The sequence below is a fragment of the Drosophila miranda genome, chromosome 4 (assembly GCF_003369915.1).
Source record: "Drosophila miranda strain MSH22 chromosome 4, D.miranda_PacBio2.1, whole genome shotgun sequence".
Taxonomy (NCBI): Eukaryota; Metazoa; Arthropoda; class Insecta; order Diptera; family Drosophilidae; genus Drosophila; species Drosophila miranda.
Window position 1 is genome coordinate 22,417,823 of NC_046677.1, and position 24,287 is coordinate 22,442,109.

Here is a 24,287-nt window from a genome sequence, read left to right on the forward strand (position 1 = left end):
GATTTGCCTACATAATGAAGAAATATACCAAATATATCGAATATTTGATGTCCGTCAAGTGTTATAATGGAAAAACTATTTCTAGAGATTTTTTTTAATATAACTTCATAGGTTTTGTTCAGTAAATCATCCTTCAATGAAAACCAGAAGATCTTCCTTCAGTATGCAGTATTTTCTATCACTTTTATTTAGGAACCGTAGAGAATGGGCCCTAGTGTCTTACATTAAATGATGATCCATTCAAAGGTCAAAGTAATTTTTTTAAGAATAAAGAATTTGAAAACCTTTTACTCATTATTTCAATATATCATTTCAGTTTTCAAATGTTTATTTTTTTAAACAAAACCCGTTCTACTGTCTTCAAATGGCAGAACATTTTGCATGTTTTCTTGGATCCCACACATGCATCTCCTATCCTCCTGCCATTCATTCCCAGAATACCCCTGTTTGAGTGCCTCTTGGACCTTCAGTTTCATTCATTTCGAGTTGATTTCTTGCCCTCTTTCGACCCTCGGACTGGAAACCAGTTTGAGTTCGACTCTCAAGTCCGATCGACAACGTCACCATCATCTATTGAACTTAATTGAAATTAATTTCCAACGACCAAAATGTTAATTTCGAACATTTTCAAGAGCAAATTACTTTTTTTTTTTTTTTGTTTTGTTGGATCTTTGACATTCTTTTCAAGTGAGTTTTTGTTGGCCGTTGGCCGTAATGCGATTGGGTTTGTCAACCAGAGCGGAACTTGTGCTCTGTCACGCGAATGTTTTTCCGTTTGTTATTTTCTCTGCCTACAGTAATGTATAGATTTAATTTTCCTTCTTTTTTCGGGTTCTCAATGATATGCAGAGCCATAAATCGAACTCATGAGGCGTTAAGGTCTCCGACAGTATTTTGGTTTGAACTTGAAATCTATATGTATATACTCGTATATTTATAGCACTTTTTGACTCTTTTTTTTCACGCTCTTTGGCAAGGCCATAAAAGTTAAATGGAAGTTGTTATAATAGATATTTCAGCCCCAGCCCCCCCGGCATATCGTGGGAGAGCTGCAGGCGAGAAAATTGGAAAGAAAACTTGGAGGGGGGGGAAAAAGTTTCTGTAAGAATTTGCATTTTTGATGGCAGCAGCATTTGCATATGACCGAACCAAACGATGCTCGAACGTCGTCGAGTGTCAGGCATAAGAAAAAATATATTGCTAAGTAGCATATTATTCTGAAAATCATATATATGTATTTGCATATACAATAATACAGACATTGTACATAAGTAGAGGGAAACGTTGAGGTATCCACTATGGTATGTCTGTTGAAAGAAAACCCCTTAAACCTGCACTAAAATTGGGATATAGTTGAAATGCAGCGAAAGTCTTTTCCCAATCTATTGCGGAATGTAATAACTAAATTGAATTGGTGATAAACCCCTATTCCCTCTTTCGTGGCGGCAAATAAATTAATTGAATCAACCATATCAATGACTATTCCATATATTCTGACGATCATAAACATACTCTTCGATCAATAGTACTGATACAATCTTCCATAATCTAATCGGTAGCAGCGTAAAAACAAATAGTAACCATATAGTTGCATGTACGCCACTTGTTTGCTTCCGCATCATGCAAAAGCGCCCCTCGGTCGGTTGTGCTAGCTTCTGCGCGTAAAAAGCTTCGGCTTGGTGTCGCTTGGGCCACTTGAGGGTGCAGCCATTGCATGTCAGCGTCCCAACATTCCTATAGACAGAATAATACCTAGTATAGTGGTCTTTATTTCCTATATTCTATATTTCCTATTATCAGAATAATACCTAGTATAATGGTCTTTATTTGTATTGTTTCTAACGCTTCATGATACTCCATGAATTGATTCAATAACATCTTAATCTATAACTGATACGTTTGGAAATCTATATGAACTTCTACCTTGATGTCTGCTGATAAACTTTCATACTAGCTCTAATCAAAACATTAAGCAATTGAAACTAAACTTTCTTAACTATCAGACACGTATCCATGCATGACCCCAAACAGGCCATGGAGAAACGCTTAGGAGAGCAAGGAGAAAGTTCAATTTGGGAAACTCTATCGAGAAGCTGCGGGACTTCTCAGTGCCTAAAAGTAATTAACGCACAAAAAGCGAAAAAAAGGCAAAGAAAAAAACACGTCCAACAAAAAAGGCAAACACTAATCAATTCGTTATGTAAGCAACGCCCTGCTGTTAACAAATAAATTAAATTAAATGTGTGATTGACTTGCGAGCAACTTTTCTACGCTTTTTCCTTTCAAAAATTGCTTCGATGCGGCACTCACTCGATGACGATTACGTATCGAGTAGAGGGGGCGGGGGCAAGGCATGAGAAGGCACAAAACTTCGATACAGTTTTATGAATGAAATGTCATTGAATGGCAAATCGAAGAGTTAAGTCATCGGCTACAATCCATAGTAGTGGGTAGTATATTTCGGTGAGTGGAAGTTCAGCAAGACAAAAAATATGATTAACGATCCATGGGGGAACAATGCAGTCAATTACAGATGAAGAAATCCCCATTGTGTCCATAGGAAATAGAGCTGGCTAGCACTAAAACTATTTCTTACCAAAAACCAACCTCAAACAATTTTGGCTATCATCTAAAACCAATTTAAACGGAGCTCATCGGATCATGATATTTTCTCAGACGAGAAGTGGTTTCAAACTTCAAGTAGTTTAAGATTATCTATCCAATCAGCCCAGAAATACTGATTAAACCCCAAAATACCTGACCTATCAATAGGTCCATTCGATTCTCAGCTCAATCTCGTTGAAGTAGAAACTCGTGGAGTACGGACTTCCCCTATTGGGCAGCTATCTGTGGGCCATACCAATTTTATTGCACTTCATAAATCTCTGACCAACTCTTAATCTTATCTGAAAAGTGAACAGCTTAAATTTAGCCAGTCCAAAAATAAATAATATTAATTAAACTTGGTCCGTGGACAAAAACCAATGACCGAGTGCAGTGAATGGACGGCAGGCAGCTTCATTTCCTGCATTTTATTCGCAGCGAAAAAGGAAAATAAATCAAGTTTACATACATGAAAAATGATTTCGGTGCGGTGGAAAAATAAAGAAGATGATTGCTGGCTGCTGCTGACTGGGAAAATGTAAAGAGAGAGAGGACCAAAAGCTACCGATGATGCTGTTCAGGCCGTGCCTGTAAAGGCCTCATAAGTATGTACAACCATTATATGTGTTGTATGTACATAAATCTCCATAATCGGATTCATTTGCTGATTTACGTTTTCACCATTGAAACTGTGCTGGCAACGCTGGCATTTCCATTTTCCATAATTATTATTTTCCTCAATTTAAAAATCATTGCAAAGATCAAAAGTGTAATTAACGGAGTATTATTGAATTGCTTTTTCACACTTATTATACATATACATATGTGCGCACAGAGTTCGTGACAGTTGATGAATTTTCACCTTAAAAACCGCCCAACCGCCCCCCATAACCCATTAACAATGTTTTGTACTGTGTATTTACAGAGGCAAAGGGTTACATGGTTTTGGTGGAGGGCAAGTATGGCAGAAGCAAAGGTAAAACATAGATATTTTAAGGCGAAATCTCTATAAGTATTACATATTTTTTAAAGCTTTGACCATCCTTTAGTGCCAGCTTTTATGGCTATGATATCAAGTTTTTTATTCCAAGAAAATCTCAAATAATCCGAATATGTAAAGTTAATAGGGAGATATGGCTTAGCAACACTCTTAAATGATATTTTTCCGAGTATTTTGCTCTTCGATGAAAACATATCGAATAACCAGTTGAACTCAAGTTAGTAGCTACTAAAAGTATACGAAATATGAGCCACCAAGAGCGTAAGACGATACAGAAGACAGCTGTTTAGGCCACAAAAGAAAAAGAGAAAGCAGCAAACCAAAAGAAAGAGAAATTTCCACAACCCCTAAAGGATAACCCCAAGTCGAGGCACTGAATGCCCCGTCCTGCCATTTGTTCTTCTTCGGTTCCTGCGTGTCAGTCGCCAAAGGCTTTTGATGTTGTTTGCAATTTTGATGTTTTCATTTTAAATTTTTGTCCAAAGAGCTTTCAATTTTTTCTTTGTTTTTGCTCTCCGAGTTCCCGAGCATCTCTCAAAGTGGTCAATAAATTGAAAGGATTTTTTCGCTTAACACAATTAAAACATTTATAAAAGTGCTGCCTGCCATGTTTTAAACAACAACAACAACAAAAAAAGCGGCACAAATTTCAAGCCCGTCCCCCGGAACCGAGCTTCATGTCATGTATGGTCTTGTTTTATTTATTTTATTGAGTATGTAATTTCCCTGTTCCGCCCGCTACAAAAATAAAAAGAAAAAAAATCAACTGGAAATTGCTGAAATAAATTGACATTTTCCCCCCGATGCGAGTGGTGGGCGTGAGAGATTTCCTTCCTTTCCGGTTGGAGGAGGATTTTTATTTTTCAGCAGAAAACACAAATGGAATTTGCTGTCGGCGTTGGTCGTATAAATAAGTAAACAGCAGAAAGCAAATTCAACTGAGGAGACCGCGTGAGACAAATACATTTTGGAAAACCCAAAAAAAGGAATAGCTAAAAATGACAGAAAGACAAAATTCAATTGAAAATTGAAATAGATTGTTAATAGAACATTTGTTCAGGCAATCGGAATGATAAGAGTCGAAGGATGTGGAGGTTTTAGGTTTAAGATGAATGCTCTTCGAACAGTTTCCTTGTGGATTGATCTCTGATTGCCGGAATCTATGAAAATGTGAGCCTATGCCTTTGGTAGCCGCTAAAACTATAACCTAGAGTCATGGCTGCCCACTTTTACCTTTTATCACCTATGACCCACATTTGTTGAAATAATTTTCCCCAAAACTAAATGAGAATACCAAGAGGGAAAGATAAGAATAACACCTGAACAGGTGGACCCCCATTTACAAAACTTTGCTGGCACTGAAAACTGTCACAGTTTCTCTAATAAATAACCCCCCCGAACGCACTCCGTAAGAGACTTTTATATGACTGCAAAATGACAACCGAAAAAAAAACATAATTAAAAGTTGTAAGAGAAAAAACAACGAAAAAGTGGGATGGGGTGGGTGGAGTGCGATGCGATGCGATGGCACCTCCCAATACGTGCGGCTAATTATGTGCAAAGCGAAAGATAGGGGAAAGAGAAAACAATGGCATATCAAGTTGGTAGCGGGCCATAGTTGGTGGCAATCAAGTAATTACTATGCAAGGCACAGCATACGCAACGGACATCGCGAGTCGCGACTGCCATCGTTACGGGTATGAAAGATGATGATGATTCCCAAGCGGAAGAGGAAGAGGCAGCAGCAGCAGCAGGGTTGCCCTAACTTTAAGTTGAGGGCCCCTTAAGATCCCATACAGGCACCCTTATGAGGTAGGATCTGGCAGGCACCTTCTTAAGTGTACTGCACAAAAATATAAACAAGTAGGTGGCACGAATAGAAAACGAAAGTAGAGCACACTTTGAAGAAGTGCAGAGGTTTTTTATACCAAATACTTGTAAGAAGTGAGGGTTGGTTTATGAGAAACCTGTGTTGAATCTGTTCTATGTATATGTGGGGGACTGTTAAATATAGCATTTACACGTGAGTGATTATATTTTCTTTGAGTTATATTATTGCTCTCTAGGCTTAGGAAGGAGATCTTTCTCTTGAGAGAAGTAAATTTCAATTTGAATTATATCCAAACAATTTCAAGCTATTGCCCTCGGGATAGTCAACATTTTCGGGATCCTTTTTCTTAGCACTTACCTTCTCGGTGCTGGACTGGAAGTAGTAGACCATCACGAACATCCAAATGATGCTCACGAAGACAATCAGTTTGATGTTGCGACGCATTGTGGACAGCTTCGCTTCTCTTTGGACAATATATAGTAGAGTATATATCTATCTGTTGTGTGGGTTGAGGACGTATCACGTTCACTTCGGTATTTATTTAGTTACTTTTTCTTTTTGGTTTCGGTGCTGGTGTTGTTTTGGCAATTAATTATGCGGTTTTCACTGATGGAGCGGAAAAACAGAGCATTGAGAAGCGTACAAACAAAATGATTAATTGGCAGATCTGTTACAATTTCAATTTCGGTTTTCGTTCGGTTTTCTGTAATAATTTTCACCTTCACTTTCCCATTTGGCTGCAAATGTGTTTGCCGTTTAATTGTTTAACTCGGTTTAATTTAATGTAATTATTTTTAATTAGAGCTCGGCATGAATGCAAAATGATTATCTGCTGTCTGCTGTTTTTTTTAATACTCTTTTTTTCACCAGGGGATTTCCAATCGGTTATTTAAATATTATTTTAAAGGGAAATTCGTGTGTTTTTTATATATTTGTTAATATTTAATTACTGTTGAGCAGATGATAGCTGGCTGATATGGTAATCATGGCAGGAAGGATCAACTTAATTGTGGTTTATTTAATGGCAAAAATTGTAATGGCACCTAGCAATGCAATGGCAAAAGAATAGGCCGGAACTGTGCGATTGGCAATCTAAAAACAAGTATAAACTTAACCTTGCTTGCCACTACCAAACAAGTTGGAATAAATCAATAAAACAGAAAGGAATGGGAGTTACGCCTTCCACAAAATATCCATCAAATATCTAGATTGTATCATACGATTATTGCCACAAATCTAGCATTCTACCGACCCTTCGAATGTCATTCATAGCTCGTTCTTATTGACACGTACTGCATTGTTTGTTTGCAGAATATATCTAATCCATGAATGGCTTTTATCAGAAGGTTTGCACTCTGATAAGATGCCCACAGCTACTGGCTATCTGCTGAAGCGTTTGTCAGGTATTATATCACGAGCACTTAATAGATGTTAATTAAATTCTCACAAATCAATTTCCAAATTTGGTTATATTTTTGGGCTGATGTCTGGGAAAAGGGAAAGTAAGGCACAGCTGTTGATGTGATTTCCGTGTGGGCGACTCAGAGACAAATAGGAAACATTACGCATACGCACTGATTACCGGCCGATAAGATAAGATTTTCCTTGGGTTCCCACAACAGGTGGCATTTTTTGTCCTTAATTAATTGAAGTTTTTAAGTATAATTTTCATTAATTTCTGTGTGTTCTTTCACTTTCATTTTCGAGTGTTCTTTCTATTTTTTGTTGTGAAGCAAGCTCTGTGGCCCGTCGTTGCACATGATAAACCACAATCACAATCAGGGGCCTACAATTGACCGGCAAATAAACGTTTTCTTTGCCATGGCATTTCCAACCATTCAGTGGAATTATCTTTCGTGTTTATCGTGTGCCGTTGTGCCAGTCGCTCGCTCCTATTATTGCATTATTGTATTACCGTTTTGTCGATTATTGTGACTGTTGCCAGACTATTCCGCTGCTGTCCGTGGCAGCCGCGCTTTTGCCACCAAAAAAATAATGGCTTATTTTTTGGGGCGCACACGAGACACGAGAAACGAGACGTACACCACACGGAACACGCTTCCAGACGGGACACGAGGCAGACGGCGTCGCACTGAGAAATGGCCCAAAAGCGCCGTGGACGGTATATTTTATGCTGCTGGCGCTTCTACTTCTGCCGCTGCCGACTGGCGACTGGCGACTGTAACCGTATAAGAGTGTGCGTGTATAAGAGTTTGCGGAGCTTGCTTGGCCGCTCCTCTCTTGCTGTGCGATAATGTGCCAGTTGTTGCTGTTGGCTGCGTTCCCACTTAGAATGTATAAGTTGCGTATGGAATGCGCTTTTTTGGGAGTTGCATTTCGAGTTTTTGGTAACATTTTGACACTTCTACACAGACATCACTGTGTCGTATAGGGTCGAAAAAAAAAAACAAGAGCTTGTATAAAAACCGATAAGTTTTTGAAAATATTCAAAAATATATATTGACCTACTGCAGATTTTGGAAAAAATTGGACACCTTTATTAGGTACCTTCCACTGAATCGATCTGTGCTTTCTATTCATATTTCCTTGACCGAAGATTAGCAAATTTGTCTCCTAATTTCTGTTTAATTTGTGGGTAATTTTCAAATATTTCCGAAGTGAAATTATATTCGAAAAATAAACTTTTATGCAATTCTGAACTCTAAGTGTACGAGCGATTATTTAAGTTTGATTTTTAATGATATTCGACCTGTGTATTTCTGCTCTAAATAAAAAAAAATTAATGTTATTAAATAAAGCTATTAATTAATCACATTTAAAGCGAATTGTCACTCGATTTAGTCAGTCATGAGATTAAAACACTCTACTAATAGGAACCCCATCATAAAAATACATTTCAATGACATTATTTGTGCATGACTTTTACAATTTTATTTGTTATTTTTAGCACGTAATTTTCTTTGAAATTTCTATTTAAATTGGTATCTTTTAATTAAATATTTTCTTTCATTTTTGTTCCGTTTGAACTTGTTTGCCTTTTGGTGTTTTTCCCCCTTTTTTTTGTGTGAGGTGCAAAATGTGTGCACTTTTTCGAAATTAATGCTTACTTTTTGATTCATTTACTTTTTAGCTGAAAATTAATTATAGCCGCTTTGGCATTACCATTAGTTTATTTATAACTTTTTTATGGCGGCATGGCGTTTTAATGCATTCTCTCTGCTTTGGAAAATGTTTAATTGCATCCAATGAAATATTTATTTAAATAGTTAGAACAAATTTCAATTATGCAGATTTGCCAAAAACCCCAAAAAAGAGTGAAACTTTTTCCCCCGCGGGTACCGCCTTAAAACCCCTTCCAACCCGCTCACATATGCAGTGGGTGTAAAAAAATCTCTGCTTTATTTATAAATACCGTATGTAGGGCAATCCTAAAAACAGGACAAAAAGGATGTGGGTTATGGGATGGAATGAAGAATGATAAAAAAGCGAATGCTCCTCTGGCCAGTGTGGAGAGCAGTCCACTGAAATTGGCTTAAAAACCCAACGAACAGACAGGCAACAAAGTCATGAATATGCACCACACATAGAGCGAGGAAAAGAAAGAGATACAGAGAGGACAGAGGAGTGGAGTGGAGTGGCAGATAAGAGATGGCTCTATAGTAGATTGACTGGCGGCCAATGGGTTGCCCTGTACTCAGTGACTATAAGTGCCGCCTGGAGGAGAAAAAGTGGGTGAAAGTCTACTGTTTTCTTAGTTCTTCCTTCGGTATTTATACGTCCAATACCAATTTATGGACTCAGCATACCCTGGCACTCTGCAAGTACGGAGTACACTCGTAAAGAGACAACAGAGTGAAGAATACACTCACAGACAGTACATCCATCTGCACTCGTAACAAAATAAAACGAATATTCAATTGTACGAGCATGTGCGCTCTCGTCTGGGTATTCCATTAGGCGTAATTAGAGCAGTTAGCATCGGGGAATAAGTTAAGAAAAGCCAACTGAACAAACTGGCAAACTCAGTCGGAAAATGGTCGGTCTGTGCCTGGGCCATGCTCCCAGGCAGTTAGCTTGAATATTCGCAGATGCATCTACATAAATATCTGTTATATACAAGTCTCCAGACACACTCGTACGATTGCATGATTGCTCTTTTGCCACTTGGGAAGATGCTGCCCTCGAAGTTTTGCTGCGGGGGAACTAGTTCAATGGGCAATTTGGGAGAATGACTGTAGTTCTGGAGTAGAGTTCTTAATTATTTAAAAGTATGTATCTTTTATTGGGCAAAGGATGTTCCATCGATACACCAGGAGTGCTGCACTTATTTTGATTTATCATTCCCCTTACGGGAACCGTTAAAGAGTTCACCGAACTAGTTCTAGCTAAGGCCATACATCACTGGTTCACTGAATTGACTTGTGGCTCAAGTACGATAATTAAAAGTTGGTTAAATGTTTCATGAGTTGCAGCTTCCTCAAGCTGCCGCCTCCACTTTACCTTCCACTTAAGGTGCTGCGCTGCTTCTTCTGCTCTTTCTGCTCTTTCTCCATTTTCCTGGTTTTTATGGGTGCCATGCCAACATCCATTTGATTGCACACCATTTGCCACACACAAACACGCACAAGCATGCACATGCGGGACGGACGGAAGGACGGATGGACGGATGGAACGTGTATGACAGAGCCTCACCTCCTGCGTTGAATGGGGAAGAACTTCAACTGCATTGCACATTTAACTGTCATCTCGTTTCCTTCGTTCCATCTGTTTGTGGGTGTGTGGGTGTGTGGGCCTCCCTCTTTTCTCACTTTCATATTGTACAGCTATCCCTTTCACGGAAATCAAAGTGTAAATGTATTTTGTCAAATTCCGGCGCAAGAGTATCCTGTCCTCCATTCCACTAGAGATGGGCGCGGTCGGTCGGAATTTTAGAACCCACCTGAACTAGAACCAAATAAACAATTAGAAGAATACTCAGGAAGACCAGCAAGGCAGCCTCATTTTTGAAGGCAGTGTAAGACGTTCCATATAGGATTCTATAAAACTGATCTCCATAAAATCTTCAGTTTCCTGCTTAATAGCTCTTCCTGTTTCTGTGGCAAATGGGTTGATAATCATGACAGAGAGCCTTGCAGTACATTCCAGTTCCATCTCTAGTTCTGACTCTCGCTGCACCTTACGGAAATGTTGAAAATATTGTTAGAAGGCAAGCTTCTGCCGCAAATTAAGGCATAATTGCATTAATCACTACGTTTGTGGCTGCAGCAGTGGAGTGTCTTCTTGGAAACCGCCAAAATTTGTTGCAATTTATTATGAGTAGAGGGGGGCGGAAAGAGGCAAGACAGTGGGGATTCTTGTGACTGTGTGGGTGTAACGTTAATGACTGGATGACAGGCGTTACGAAAGGAGCTGATAAGCAGCACTAAGGCTTATGATTTTGTGCATGTGTGTGTGTGTGTTTGGGTGTTTGTTGGGGTTTGTGGAAATTTATTGCAAGACTTAGGAAAAGATAAAAGCGTATTACGATGTTAATAACGAGAGCTATGCAAATGTCTCACGAGTAGTGTGTAATTTCGGAATTTCAAAGAGGCTTTTAAGCCTTAAAGGATTAAACTGCGCAAGGAAACTGCAAATCTAGAATAAGGGAATGATTCTTGATTTTGTCATTTAATGGGGGAATATTTGTAAAGTAAAAGACAATTAAATGATTGAATGATTCAATTGAGTCTTTTTATATTTAATCATTTGCAGGAGGAATTCTTTTATATAGTATGTACATACTTAGATGAATGGGTTCCCCAGAAATATATTCAACCATATTTTATGAATATTGCTTACTTTCTTCATTCTTCTTATTCGTAAACTATATAAAACAGTCTTCTGATTGTCATCATATTTTTTAAAATATTTATTTACGTATTTAAAATATTTTAATAATTATTAATAAATTTATTATATAATTCTAGTGCCTCAATTCAGCCGATTAGCATATTAGTGGTATTTCTGATTCATTTACTATTAGAATGCGCATTCAAATTAATTATAAGAATATAACATCCTCTGAAGGGGTATACAAACAGCTGACAAAATGGCAATACATTTCATAACATATTTGCCGAGACTCCACTTACTACTTTTGTTCACTTTTGAATGATTTAAACCTTCACAAAAAATGTATTTCCCAACTATCTATCAATAAACCACATTTTTAAGCACACATTTCAAGAAATATCCGCCTAACCAACGAAGTATGAACATTTTTCCTTGGGTGCACTGTTCAGCTGCTTGCTCTCTGCCTCGCTCTCTCCCTTGCTCTCTTTGTGTTTTGGCTTTGTAGTAAAATGCCGGCCTTGGTGCTCTCCGCACAAGTGCTTTGGCTCTCACTCTCTCTCTCCACCGATGTGCAAAGGGTGGCATTTGGTTTCCCCACTCTCTCAAGCAGCCCGCTCTCCAACTCTCTTTTTGATAGGGCTTCATAACAAACTGTCCATCAGCTGCTGCTGTTTTTGCCTTTGCCTTTGATTATACTTTTTGCTTTTTCTACTGCCATTGCTGCACTCTGAACTTTTTCTTTTGCCACGCGCCCCTCTCCTGTCACTGCTGCCTCTTCCTTACGCATTTGTTTGTCTGCCTTCGATTTTTAACAAACAAACGCCACAAGAAACACAAACACAAAACCGAACAAACACAAACAAACGCAGACCGTTTGACATTGATTATTTTGTTGCTTACGTTTGAAAGTTTATACACAGTTTTATACGTTTATATACGATACTCGTTGAACACGTTTTTCCTATGATTTATGATTTTTACTGGTATTATTGCTTGTATTTCCTTTTATTACTTTTTATACACGTATTTTTTGCTGGTATTTAGTTGTTGGTATTAAATGCACTTTGGGTGTTATTATATATACAAAATATATATTTTATTATGATTTATTTATTAACAATTGCCATTTTTTTGGTGGCAACAACACAAATGCCGCGCCTTTCGTTCGTTTCATTTGACAGACTGACGGACCGAAGCGCGTTCTCTCTCTCTGTCTGGCTTTTTGCAGTTCTCTGTTTTGTGGCTCTGCTTCGCTTTGGCGGGTGGTTTTCCCTCTCCTTCTTCTCCTTCCATTCTTTCCGAGTGTGTTTTTTTTATCGTTTTGCCCCTTATGAAGTAACATTTCTTCTTCTTTTGGTCGCGCATTTCCGTATTTTGTTACCCTTTGGCTTCCTAGTCGTTGGCTTGCTCTCTCTGACTGTGCTTTAAGGGTAGTAGCGGGAGAGAGGCCTCTCTCTCTCTGTTCTGCGGCGCATGCTCGGTTTTTCTGTTGGGATTTTCAAAATGCAAATACCGTTAGAAGTAGGTTTCTAGTTGATGATGGGCCTCTGACAAGTGGAATGACCTGGTATGAGGTTATCCGCAGGCGCTACCAGCCAGACATGACTCAGTTTCCGAGCCCCTGCGTGTTTCGAATACTCTGAGGAGCAACAGTACTTTGTTTACGGTTGGTTTTTAAAGGGGGTTTCAAGCAAACATCCCTATCTAGATCCCTCTAGATATTTGGGTTGCGAGTAGAACAAATGTCAAATTAGTTAATAACTTAAATGGAGCTTCAAGTGTAAAATACTATCTACCTCAAAGTTAGGAGGTTTTTTCTTAGATAATTGGAAATTTGGCACAAATTTGGACACAGTCTGGTGTCCGTTTAAAAATATTGTATACTATAATAAGATGAGATATGCAATAAAAGGCTTGATATTTGATGGTACAATTTTCCAGGATTTTGGTAAGTTTATGTATGTTTAAAAAAAAAATAAGGTAAGAATTTTTTGAATTCTTTTGAGTCATAAATTTAATAAATAAGAGTGTTCTTCCAGTCAATCCAATCCCTTTTCGATTAATGTTGCCTATTTCAGGGCTATTCTTTTGTGTCTTCTTTGCTTTACGATTTTTGTAACAGGACGTAAAAGAGTGTTTAAGGGCTAATCTACGTCTGTCTCCTTGATTTAAGGCCCATAATAAATACAACGGCTGAGAAAAACACTAAGGACTGGCACTTTTTGAATGGATGGTTTTTTTTTTATGAGTGCATTCAAATCTTTAATGGTAGGTAGTTTCTTTATACAGACTTTACTCAGCTTAAGAGCCTTGCGTGTCTCTTTTAATAGGTTTCACGGCCATTTGTAGTGGCTACTTTTAAAAGAGGCTCCTGGCCAAATTCGTATTTGAATAACTACTAAAAAAAATTATATTCTTCAGAATTTTGGGATGTTTTAATCAGAACAACCTGACGCATCCATATTTTCATTTTATGGTTTTTTTAGCTTTCATCTTTAAATATCTTTTCTGACACTTACATCACTATTCTCATTCCGTCAATTGGTAACCTTGGTCATTAAGGGCCATTAAAAGGGGTGCTAGCCGTAAAAGTCCTCAAAAAACTTGCAAGATCCTCTTTCAAACAAAAACACTGAAGCTTTGGCACTGTCTTAATAATTAATTAAATACATATGTAAATCATTTTGCTAGAATTTATTTAAAATAATAAACAAAATCACTGCAAATGTACATTATTAAGCTAAAAAAGCACAACTTATCGGCATTTAAATCTCAATGTTGTACGATTATTTGCCACAAAACGTAAAGCTGCCAAAAAAAAAAAAAACAACTTGTATTTTACTAGTCATTCCGAAAGCGAACTTTCGATTTCCCAGATAAGACCAATTCAAGCACACGCGTGGCATGACTCTCAATAAGGCAGGCCACATAAATTCATATTAGCATAGATACCGAATATACCCGAATATCCAATCCATAATCACGCAAGCATAGCCATGCAAAGATACATATTTATACACGTACGTATGTATGTGAATTTGTATATCAAACATATCTATATTGTATATTGAAATTAATCGCTTAACCCTTTTGCATATGCCACGTTCCCCTTCCCCCAACAACAGACACCCCCGAAAAACAAAAACCAAGACATCATCAGACAATGACACGTCTGGGGGGGGGGGGAATCTGAGCTGAACAGAATTGACGTTAAGCTCAAGGACGACATTTCCTCCGCCACCCCCACTTCCGCCGCCCACTTCCTCTGCCATTTGTATGGATTATACATGGGCAAATCATTAATATTTTTGTTTTTCTTAGCATTTTTGACTTTCTGATGCTTAACCGAAAAATTTACATAAAACGGGGACTTTTTTTGCCGCCTAAGAGTGTGTGCCATGAAAATTAATAAGGCAGGGCTCTCCCCTCTGTCTCTGGTTCTTCTTACACCTTATCCTTTCCCCTCTTCTGTTCTTTCTTATCCCATCCATGCAAATGTCGTCTGGGAGCATTTGATAAGATGTTGACACTGTCTCTTCCTCTCGGGCTCCCCTGGTGATTATGCCGGTCTGCCGTTGATGAGTTTGTATTTATTTTGAGTTCTTCTTCGGCGGAGAGCTAGAGAAAAGGGTATTTGCATTTGTCATCTGTCAAAGGGGTAACAGCATCTTAATTGGTGTCGGAGGAAGTTGTTGGAGGTTGGCCGAGGTTTTGTTGTAGGAAGTGCCATACATGTGGCATATGGAAATTTATGAATGGAAACCGAGGCATTTATTTTCTTTTAATAACCCAGAAACATATTTTTGGGTATCAGAGAAGTATGCTATAATATTGAAAAGAATATGTAAATATTATGAAAAGTGGAATTTTAAAACTAATTTTAAAATTATTCGACTGTTCGACTCTTTATAAGGAGGGAGGCTGTTGAAAGAACTGTTTTTTGAGGGCTGAGATCATTCAGCATTTGGTTTCGATTAGCGATTACTCAGTCACTATTGAATCCAAGGAACTCCCAAATATTACTAGATATTACCATTACTTTTTTCTGCAAATAGACGAAGATCAGATCAGGATGATATAAGAACTTTCATTTAGACAGAACTTTAAGTAGAGGGTAAATTTATAGACAAAAAAAAACAAAAAAAATTAAATTAAAACAAAATAAATAAATACAAAAATTAAAATAAATAAATACAAAAAAAATTAAATAAAAATAAAAATAAATATATAAAAAAATTAAATAAGAAAAATAATTTATATCGAAATTTGTTTTAAATCTAAATATACCCAATATTCTTGATATATTTCATATGCCAATATTTCTCGATATTGTGTTCTATTGCAGTATTGTTTTCAAATAAATCCCAATATTCCTGGATATTATATACCTCAATATTTCTCATTATTGTGTACTGATCCAGTATTGATCTTCTAAATAAATCCCCCTTTCAGTCACCTGTGCGACTCCTCAGCCTTTTATTTGAATTCTTGTATGCGTATTGCTCAACCCGAAAGCGCTCTAAATGTTTTTCCGCACTGCTGTCCTGTCCTGTCCGTTCACTTTCCACATTCCCCATCCAATCCAGCAATTTGGACTCATCCGCATCCATCACACCCCCCTCCCCCCACCATCCCCCATCACCCCCCATCCGCATAGGTGCACTCGCTTCCTCGACGAGTAAATTGCAATATTATGCTAGACTGCAAACGTCGCCACGTAATCGCCCTGAGAAAACGGCGAGAAGACTGCAAAACTAGGAAAACGGGTTAATAATGCCATAATAAAAAAACACAAAACACTAAAAAAAAACTAAAAAAAACTGAAGTAAAGACGACACTTTCGTGACTGGGGCCCGATGCCTGGCAATGTTTGTTGTTCGTTGTTCGTTGTCCGATGTTTGTTTGTTTGTCCGTCTGCTTGTCTGTTTGTTGGCTGAGAGAGCCAAGCGGAAAGTGAAAGGCACGCGATGGCAGCACGGGGCAGGCCAAGTCATAGGAGAGGCAGCTGGCTCAACCATGTGGCAAACACACAATGCCCCCCCAACACATGCATTGTTGCTGTTGTCGTGGGGCATGACGGGGAATTAGTGTCTTATCACAAGGTGGCAACCACAGCAGCGACAGCAGCGACAATTTCCATGTTCCACGAGTTCAATGACACAACAACATCGTCATAATCATCGTCATCGTCGTGTGGAATGCTCTCGCAGCAACATATGCTAATAAATTTCTCATAAAAGAGCTTTTCACAATGCGAACGCATTAAGCTGGAGAAGAGAAATTAACAAGAGTGTCGCAGTGGAGGAAAGTCGACCTGGAAGATACCCTGTGAGAGAATATTTATAGAATAAAAGCAAAGGTTTGCCTAACACGGCCAAAAATATTGTTAAAATTACTCCAAGAATTCCACCTGGGGAAACATATGTTCAGGAATATATACCACTCTGTTTAATGAGCAAGATCCCCTCAAAAAAGTTCCACCTCCCCACGAATACACCCTTATGCCACCCCCTCATGCCACCCCCAAGCAAACACCGCGCAAAAGTGGAAAAGCCACAGCATCATCTTGGCATGTACTCCATCATCGCAGACTCCCCCTTCTGTACAATCCGCATTGAGTTATATATTGCATGTCACATTCGCCTCTCAAGTTATCCATCAAGCTCACCTTTAAACGCCTTCACCTCATGCTCAGGCTCGTATTTCCCCTTCGCTTAAAACAATTCAAATAAAAAAAAGGAGGAAAAAATAATAAACAGAAATGGTTTTTCAAATGATTTTCCATCATGCCGTGCGTCTGTGTTGACACAATACAGGACCGGAAAATAATTGCATTGTAATGGCTTAATTGGTATTTATGATTGGAGCACATGGTCCGGGCGCAGGTCTCCGGCTTCGAGGCTGCCCGTCTGTATGATGCGTTGTACGTGCGATATTGACACAATTGTAATTTCATATATTGACCAGGTACTTGAGGTGGGTCCGTCCAGGTTTAATTTTAAATTGCGTACCTGCCTCTTCGACTGCATAATTATTTTCGCATGGCTACGAGGAACAACAATCGATGGTAAGCAGGGCTCTGCTCCCGTGGAAGATGCACTGATTTTTAATGCAAAATTAATAAATTACAATTTCTGCAGTTCATTTTCCACGGATTAAGAAAATATACACAGTATTTTCCAAGAAAAAACCCACAGAAAAGCGAAAGTAGGACAGATTGAAGTCAGAAAGCCAGGATATCGGTAGACGTCTATAGAACTTTTAACTTTACGTGTTTGTATTTTTGGAGCCCGGTAATTTAATTTCTTTAAATAAATTATAGAATTTAAATAAATATTATATTATGTATAATTTATCTGCATTTTTAGGCACTATAGCGTATATCACAAAATAATGGAATAATGTATTATGAATTAAATGGTTTTGGAATTTTTTTTTGGGGTGGGTCAGCAATTATGCCAAAAAATAGTAAATTATTCCCAAGCTTTTTGTTTATTTTGATAATTTTAATAAATAAATAATTGATAATTGTATACAAAAATATATTTTCTCCATTAACTGGAAGACCATAATATAAAAGCTTTTCGAATAGGAACAAAGTCGAATCGAAGAAATAGACTCGAAGATCTAGTTACACAAATGCCGTAAATTCCTGTTGAGTTTTATTTTAAGCGAGAAAAAATAAAAATAATAGATAATTATTATTTTTTTTGTTTTATTTATTTTTTTTATCAAGAATAATGACGAAGTCTAAGTTTTATTAAATTACTCAAAAATAATGATTTACAGTGAAGAAAAACGTCAAAAATTGAAATAATCTTATAATGATTACGGTCCCTCTGATAGCTACTAGGTTCTCGAAGCACCACTAAAACCTCTTAGATTACTTCTAAATTTTTAAATAAATAAATAAAATAAATAAAAACTAAGAAAATTATTATTGTTGCGGTCTTATAATTTCTATGGGTATTTGTTATATTTTTATAGAGGTAATCCTCCTCCCCTTTGGTAGTCGATGTTCCTCTAAAGATTGTTGACAGAATACGGTAGATTTTCGTCGTATACTTATGGTTTATTCAAAGAGCTCCCTCGCTAACCATCGTTCCAAACCATATAAACTCTGACGAACCGACAAAAATATCCTTGTTTACTGCAAAACTTCCGAGAAATTCCTAAGCAAAGTGCAAGGTAGACAGACATCTTTCCTTTGTAGAACTTGATCCAGGTTGAAAACAGGCATTTCCCAGAAACAGCATCTGGGATTTGTTTGAAGTTTTATGCGAGACGACGACTCCGCTGTGACTTTGGTCCGCTGCAACTATAATTTATCAAATTGCGCTCATTTTGCGATTGTTATAAATTTCTTAGAAAGCACTCATTTACGTGGCAGCAAACGCGCTTGCAATTTGTCGTCATTATGCCGTGGAAGCTTCAAGTTTGAGAATCTTTTGTGGAGCCCGAGACGAGGAGGCGCCAGGACTCGTTAGTTGGGCTCGTTAGCACAGCGAAGGGCCTTTGTTATAAAATACATAACTATAACGTACAACAACTATACACTATATACTATAAAGTGCAGAATATTGCATTCCGTAATGGCTCGGAGGTGTCGAAGCGAATTGATTTATGACAAGTCACGTAGCCGCTTCTGGTCCTGGTCCAGGCTCTGGGTCAACTCACGCGGGTCTTAACCGAGCAGCAAACTTTCTGCTGATGAGATTACAGTTTTCAGTTTACAGGGCAATCCCTTCCTTCCTGACACTCCCTTAATTTCTGTGCAAAATAATGGCTGCTGTCTAAAATCCTTCCTGCCTTCCGACTAAGCTGTAGGAAATCGCCTTTAAGCCTTCACCCGACCCCACCCCTCCCGTGCCATAATCATTAACATAATCGATGCCACTTTGTTTGCTCAGCTTCTGTTGTTCTTTTTGTATAGGGTAGGGGGTGGGGGTAGGGGGTAGGGGGTGGGCGTACATATGCCCGAAAGTAAATGAATTAATTAACCATGTCACGAGCGTGAAATTTCAACAAAAGGCCCCAGCCAAGCCAAACTAAAGTTGGAACAATTGCAATGCGAAAATTTAATTAAGTTGCAGCCACCAACCGCTCCGCCGAGAGACGGGGAGAGAAAAGCGAAAGCGAAAGGATTGCCCCCAGGACTTGGCAGTCCCCTGTATATCTATAGATACAGTTAATATTGCAATTAAGTTTTTCGTGCACCAAAGTTTCCCCGTTTAATTGTAAAACAGTTGTTAATTAGATTTATAGCGGCCCGGAAAGGCTGTCTGGCCGGAAAGGAGTAAGTCCTTGGGCCACTTTAAAGGAAATTTCCCAGTCATTACGAGTACATTTGGGTCTTAATGGTGGGATCTGTTGAGGAGAGCGAAATTTACAGAGAGCTTTCGGTTTTATTTATTTTATTAACAATTATCTTTTAAGATTACGGAAATAAATACGGGAGAAGAGTGAAGAAACCATTTTAAAAATATTGCTAAATTTAGGAGATGGTTAATATTAGAAGATATAATCATTAGGGATAGTTCGAGGGATAAGGTATGGGCTATAACCCCACATATGGCTTATCGTTTAGGCCGAAAAGTACGGGTAGGTCTAAAGAGAGCCTTTCACGTTTTTACATTCCCTTAAAAAATTCTAAAGCTTATTCACTATGGCAATAAATTTGAGGTTTTTATTGAACCAGAACTGTTGAGCACAAAAAACTCGCACAAAAGTATGAACATATTCGTTGGCCTGAATTTCCATGCCACTGACAGCGCAACTTGGTCAGCAGTTTCAGGCTGCCTGTTGCTGGGGCAGAATATACGCATAATTCTGGTAGCCCGCAAACAGGACAGGGCTCCCACATCATCATCAATCCCCCCACAACCACCGCCCCCCACCGCCCGCGCTGCGTGTCATATCTGGCCCGACATGACAACGTTTTCATAAAATAAAATTATACATAATTCAACAAGCTGGAACTTTAATTGTTCCCGCCATGGAGTCAACTTCTCTGGTAGTGGCTTTAAAATAGGACACGCGTGTCATGCCCCATGCCCTCTCTCTGGAGTCCCTTAATAAACATATTTTTATGCTTACCCTACCAGAAAATGCTATGCAAATATCCAAATACCCTGGACATATATTTACTGAAATTAATTTTAGGTTCTGGCCAAATAATTTGCTGTTTTCGCATTTCAATTTCTAAAGTCAATATTCAACGCTTACAATCGAATTTTGGAATGTGTGGAGAATGGATTTTAAAGCATAAATTTGCGGTTAGAATACCTATCAATCACTACCTGAATGCCAGCTAGTTCGGTAGTTCTGAAATTTCCTGTAATTTTCGAGCGAAATTTATTTTTGCATTTACTCGAAAATTTCATATTTGAAATTGGAAATTTTGAGGGCGGCCTGCCGAAAGCCCTGCCAATTTGTCACGAACTTAATTAGCTCTAATTTCGAATGAACTTTGACCACTGCTCTGCTCTGCTGGGCTTTGCTTTGGTTTCGATTTCATTTGTGGCCCAGGCACGAAAATTGATTGCAAATCCAATCTCTCGGGTGGCACTTGCACGGAAAACATCTGTGGAAGGACGAGTGGCGGCCGCCTAGTGCGTGAGGTTTTTTCCTCTGTTATTTTATGGATTTTCTCTTTTTGCCAGCCATTGGATTGACACTTGGAAAGCAACGCAAACGCAAACACGTAGACGGCAAAACGATCCTGGGCAAGGACATCCATTCCATCTGTGTGTCTGTGTGTGTGAGTGTGTGTGTGTCCCACACAAACAAATAAAATGTCAAGGACAACTGTGCAATTGTTTGACTCCCATTTGGTGGCTTCCCACGTGCATAATCTGCGTTCAACTCATATAAACAGAGGGCACACGGTAGGAGCACAGGGGAGTCTCAGTCGAGAGGTGTCTGGTAAAAGAAGGAAGCCTGCGGCTATTGCTTGTATGAGGGCAACCCATGGAACAACTCTCTGGGTGATTATTTAAGATCTTAGTCGACTCTGGAGAGATGGAGGGATGAAGATTTAAGGGCTATATACCACAGGACTCTTTCATTTGAAGCTCTTTAGATTCTTGTAGAATATGCCTAGCTATTCAGATGTTTCATAAATTACTTGAACTAGGAAAGGGCCTGCTATTTCCAGGTTTTTTTCCAATGAGATCCCAAGAGGAAAGACCACCACTCAGGAAAATCAATGTTCGAGTGTCTTACATGGTTTTTATTCCACCCAGTAAAGGCCTTCCCTCCTTAAGCATCAATATCATATTGTTTTAGGACCAAGGAATTGGGTCTATTGCTGCCCTATTGATTCCTGGTACATCTCCCCAAAGAATTCCACTGTAAGAGACCTTGTTGTTCTTCAGAAAACATCTTCAAATCGTTTTTCTGCCTCTGGCAATTAAGGTTGAGTGGAAGTCACCTCTGGGAAGCTCTCCTAAAGACCAATAAAACATTCGTTTATTTGTTGTAACTAATTTTACGCTGCTATACACATGAAGTATTCGCATAGCACCGTTGATTAGACAAATTTATTTGCTCACCAAAGATGTAATCAAATGTACAACATTTTCATTATTATTATTATTTTGCTTATTGTTTCGGCCATTTCACGTACGCCCGTCACACAGAATCGCCTCCTGTCTGGCCATAAATAAGGCAATAAATCAGTGGAAATACAATACATCACCTGTGACCTGTGAAGCAGCAAACGCCCAGACCGGAGACCCCCTAAACCCACTTCCGTTTCCAGACCCAAGTCCCACCTTTCTTTCGTACAGAAATTCTTGTATTTCGGAGGGGGGCGAGCCAGAAATATTGCCATAAATTATGCAGGGGGGGCTTAAGGAATATGACATATTTGTGACTTGGACTTTGACACTGACCAGGGTTCTTTCTTTCTTTCTTTTTTGTTTTTTGTTTGGCCGAGGGTCAAAAAGTTTAATATTAATTTCAGTTTTTGCATTTCACTATTTTATTAGCTTCCCTTTTGTGCCTTTTTTGGACAGGGAAATCAATTAATTAAGGTTCCCTTTTGGCCTGTCAGAGAAGCTGATTAAATAAACAGTCATTTCCCCAACTTTCTTTCAGCTGACTTTTGTGAAGGAAACCCCGCAAAGTTGATGGAGAAGACGGTGAAATGGTGCTCTCGGTGAATGGAGAGTATTAGTGGCATGTCAAAGGGAAAACTGATAGTTTCTGGAGAGGTAAATTTGATTAAATATTAGCTACAGTGAAAGGAGGAACAAAGAGCCTGCAAATATGAGGATAAATGGGCAAAAGGGCAACTTTAATTCCTCAAAATGGCAGTAGATGCGGATATCTAGAACACTGATTACCATGGGAAAGGGAGTCTTCTGCCTGCCTGCTGCTGCCTCTGCATGCCACACGCAACATCCTGTGGCAAAAAGAGCTGCGTCAGAGGGCGTGTGCTTGGAAAACTCAATGCGATTCGAATCCTCTAGCAACTTCTAGCAGGAACAGTAGGCTGTCTGTCAGCCGCGACTGCATAAGACAGCAAAGGGCTATAGCGCGATCCTTGCTGGCCATCCAGATGATTTGTGATGTCCCCCCCAAAAGAGCTACCCAGTTATGCAAGAAGGCCACATCAGTTAACCCGAAACGTGCCTGTGAAACCTTTCTATGGAACGCACTGGGACTCAGGTGCAGTGACACGGCGGCTTACAGACAGTCCGCCATGGCATTGTGGTCCAAAATCCTAACGTTTGAGGGAACCAAGCGAAATATGTTGCCCTGGAAGTTGAGCCAGGTCTGCATGTCATTTGCATTACAGGATTTGGAATTTTAAGAGCACCAAGGTCTCCAAAAGGGTTCAAGTATCGACCACGCAGATTGTAGCAGGCACGAAAAGGTTAAGGATTAAAGGGAATACTTTTGTTTAGCCAAAAGCCTTAAGCGAAGTAGGTTTACGTTTATGATCGATGCACCTTCTCTTGACGCCTGGGAGACCTTTGAGTAACTGTCTATAATTCCTCTGAATCCTCCTATAGTCCTCTGATCTTCTGAGACCTCCTATGGTCCTCTGAGTCCTCCTATAGTCCTCTGAGCAACTGTCTATAATCGAGCAGGCCGACACAGCTTCAATATCGTTGCATATCGATCTGGTGCCTTTGACTAGGCATCAGAACCAGGAGTAAACTTTTACAGATTAAAATCTGCCGATAAAATACAATATATTTTGAATTAAGTCGTTGCTGAGATTCCGCTAGAGATCTAATTTAAGAAATTAAATTTTCGAAGGATCAAATGGAGACAACTTTCCGCAGATGATACAGGATTCATTTCTCGTCGAAATTTCTGCCATTAAGGCCAAAAACCCTCAATTTCAGAGCCCTTAAACCCGTAAACTTTATTGTACTTTAAAGATATAATACTTATTCCTCAAAAACCTGCGTGTAATCACACGGCACTCAAAAGTCATTTATAAATAGCCTCGTACGAGTGCCACTATATGCTCCCCTCCTTCTTGAGTCAGACACACCCACGGCCCACCCACTGGGCTGCTGCTGCTTCTGGTACTCCTTGAAGGCTTTCAACTACTTAAAACCGAAAAGGAATTTTTATATATATTTTTTAGTGCGCCTTTCTAGCGCAATAAGGATAAATAGCCACTTGAGCAGCCATCGTGAGAATCCTTCCCCCTACCCCTGCCCCTGAATGCTTTCTCTTTTCGGTAAGCGTAAGCAAGGCCATGTGGGGGGGACCTAGATCCTAGATAATTTTCTCTCCTTAAATTTCTGTTTAGAATGCACGTAGAAAACAATAAATCCTTGGCAAACACCATCCCCCCCCCCCCCCCCCCTACAAGCCGCCCACATACGTGAAAACTATAAAAATAATGCACTAAAAATAGCCAAAGATGAAAAACTTTGGGCACGCCGGAGATCTAGAGAGAGAGAGTTGGGCGTGGTGGGGGTGGGGGTCCTGGGGAGATTGGGAGAGAGAACGGTTATCTCAAGCGCAAACAAAACTTGGCGGAACAAAATGCAAACATTTTGCGCTCGGGTTTTCTTTTCCATTTTTTTGTTT

General features: G+C 39.0%; 1 protein-coding gene across 3 annotated transcripts in view; it reads right to left on the reverse strand.

The window, feature by feature from the left end:
- Nucleotides 1-12,227, reverse strand: part of LOC108163930 (polypeptide N-acetylgalactosaminyltransferase 2) — a 29,675-nt gene extending 17,448 nt beyond the window's left edge. Inside the window, exons 1-2 of one of the 3 annotated variants that reach the window (XM_033393394.1) lie at nt 12,129-12,227; nt 5,793-6,041 (exon numbers count right to left, since the gene is read on the reverse strand). In XM_033393394.1, the coding sequence (XP_033249285.1) occupies nt 5,793-5,879 (87 nt within the window). In that variant the 5' untranslated portion in view covers nt 5,880-6,041; nt 12,129-12,227. Of the gene's footprint in view, nt 1-5,792; nt 6,124-7,350; nt 7,541-12,128 lie in introns of those variants that run through there. The other 2 variants (XM_017299463.2, XM_033393393.1) reach the window with 2 other exon arrangements.
- Nucleotides 12,228-24,287: the final 12,060 nt, after the last annotated feature.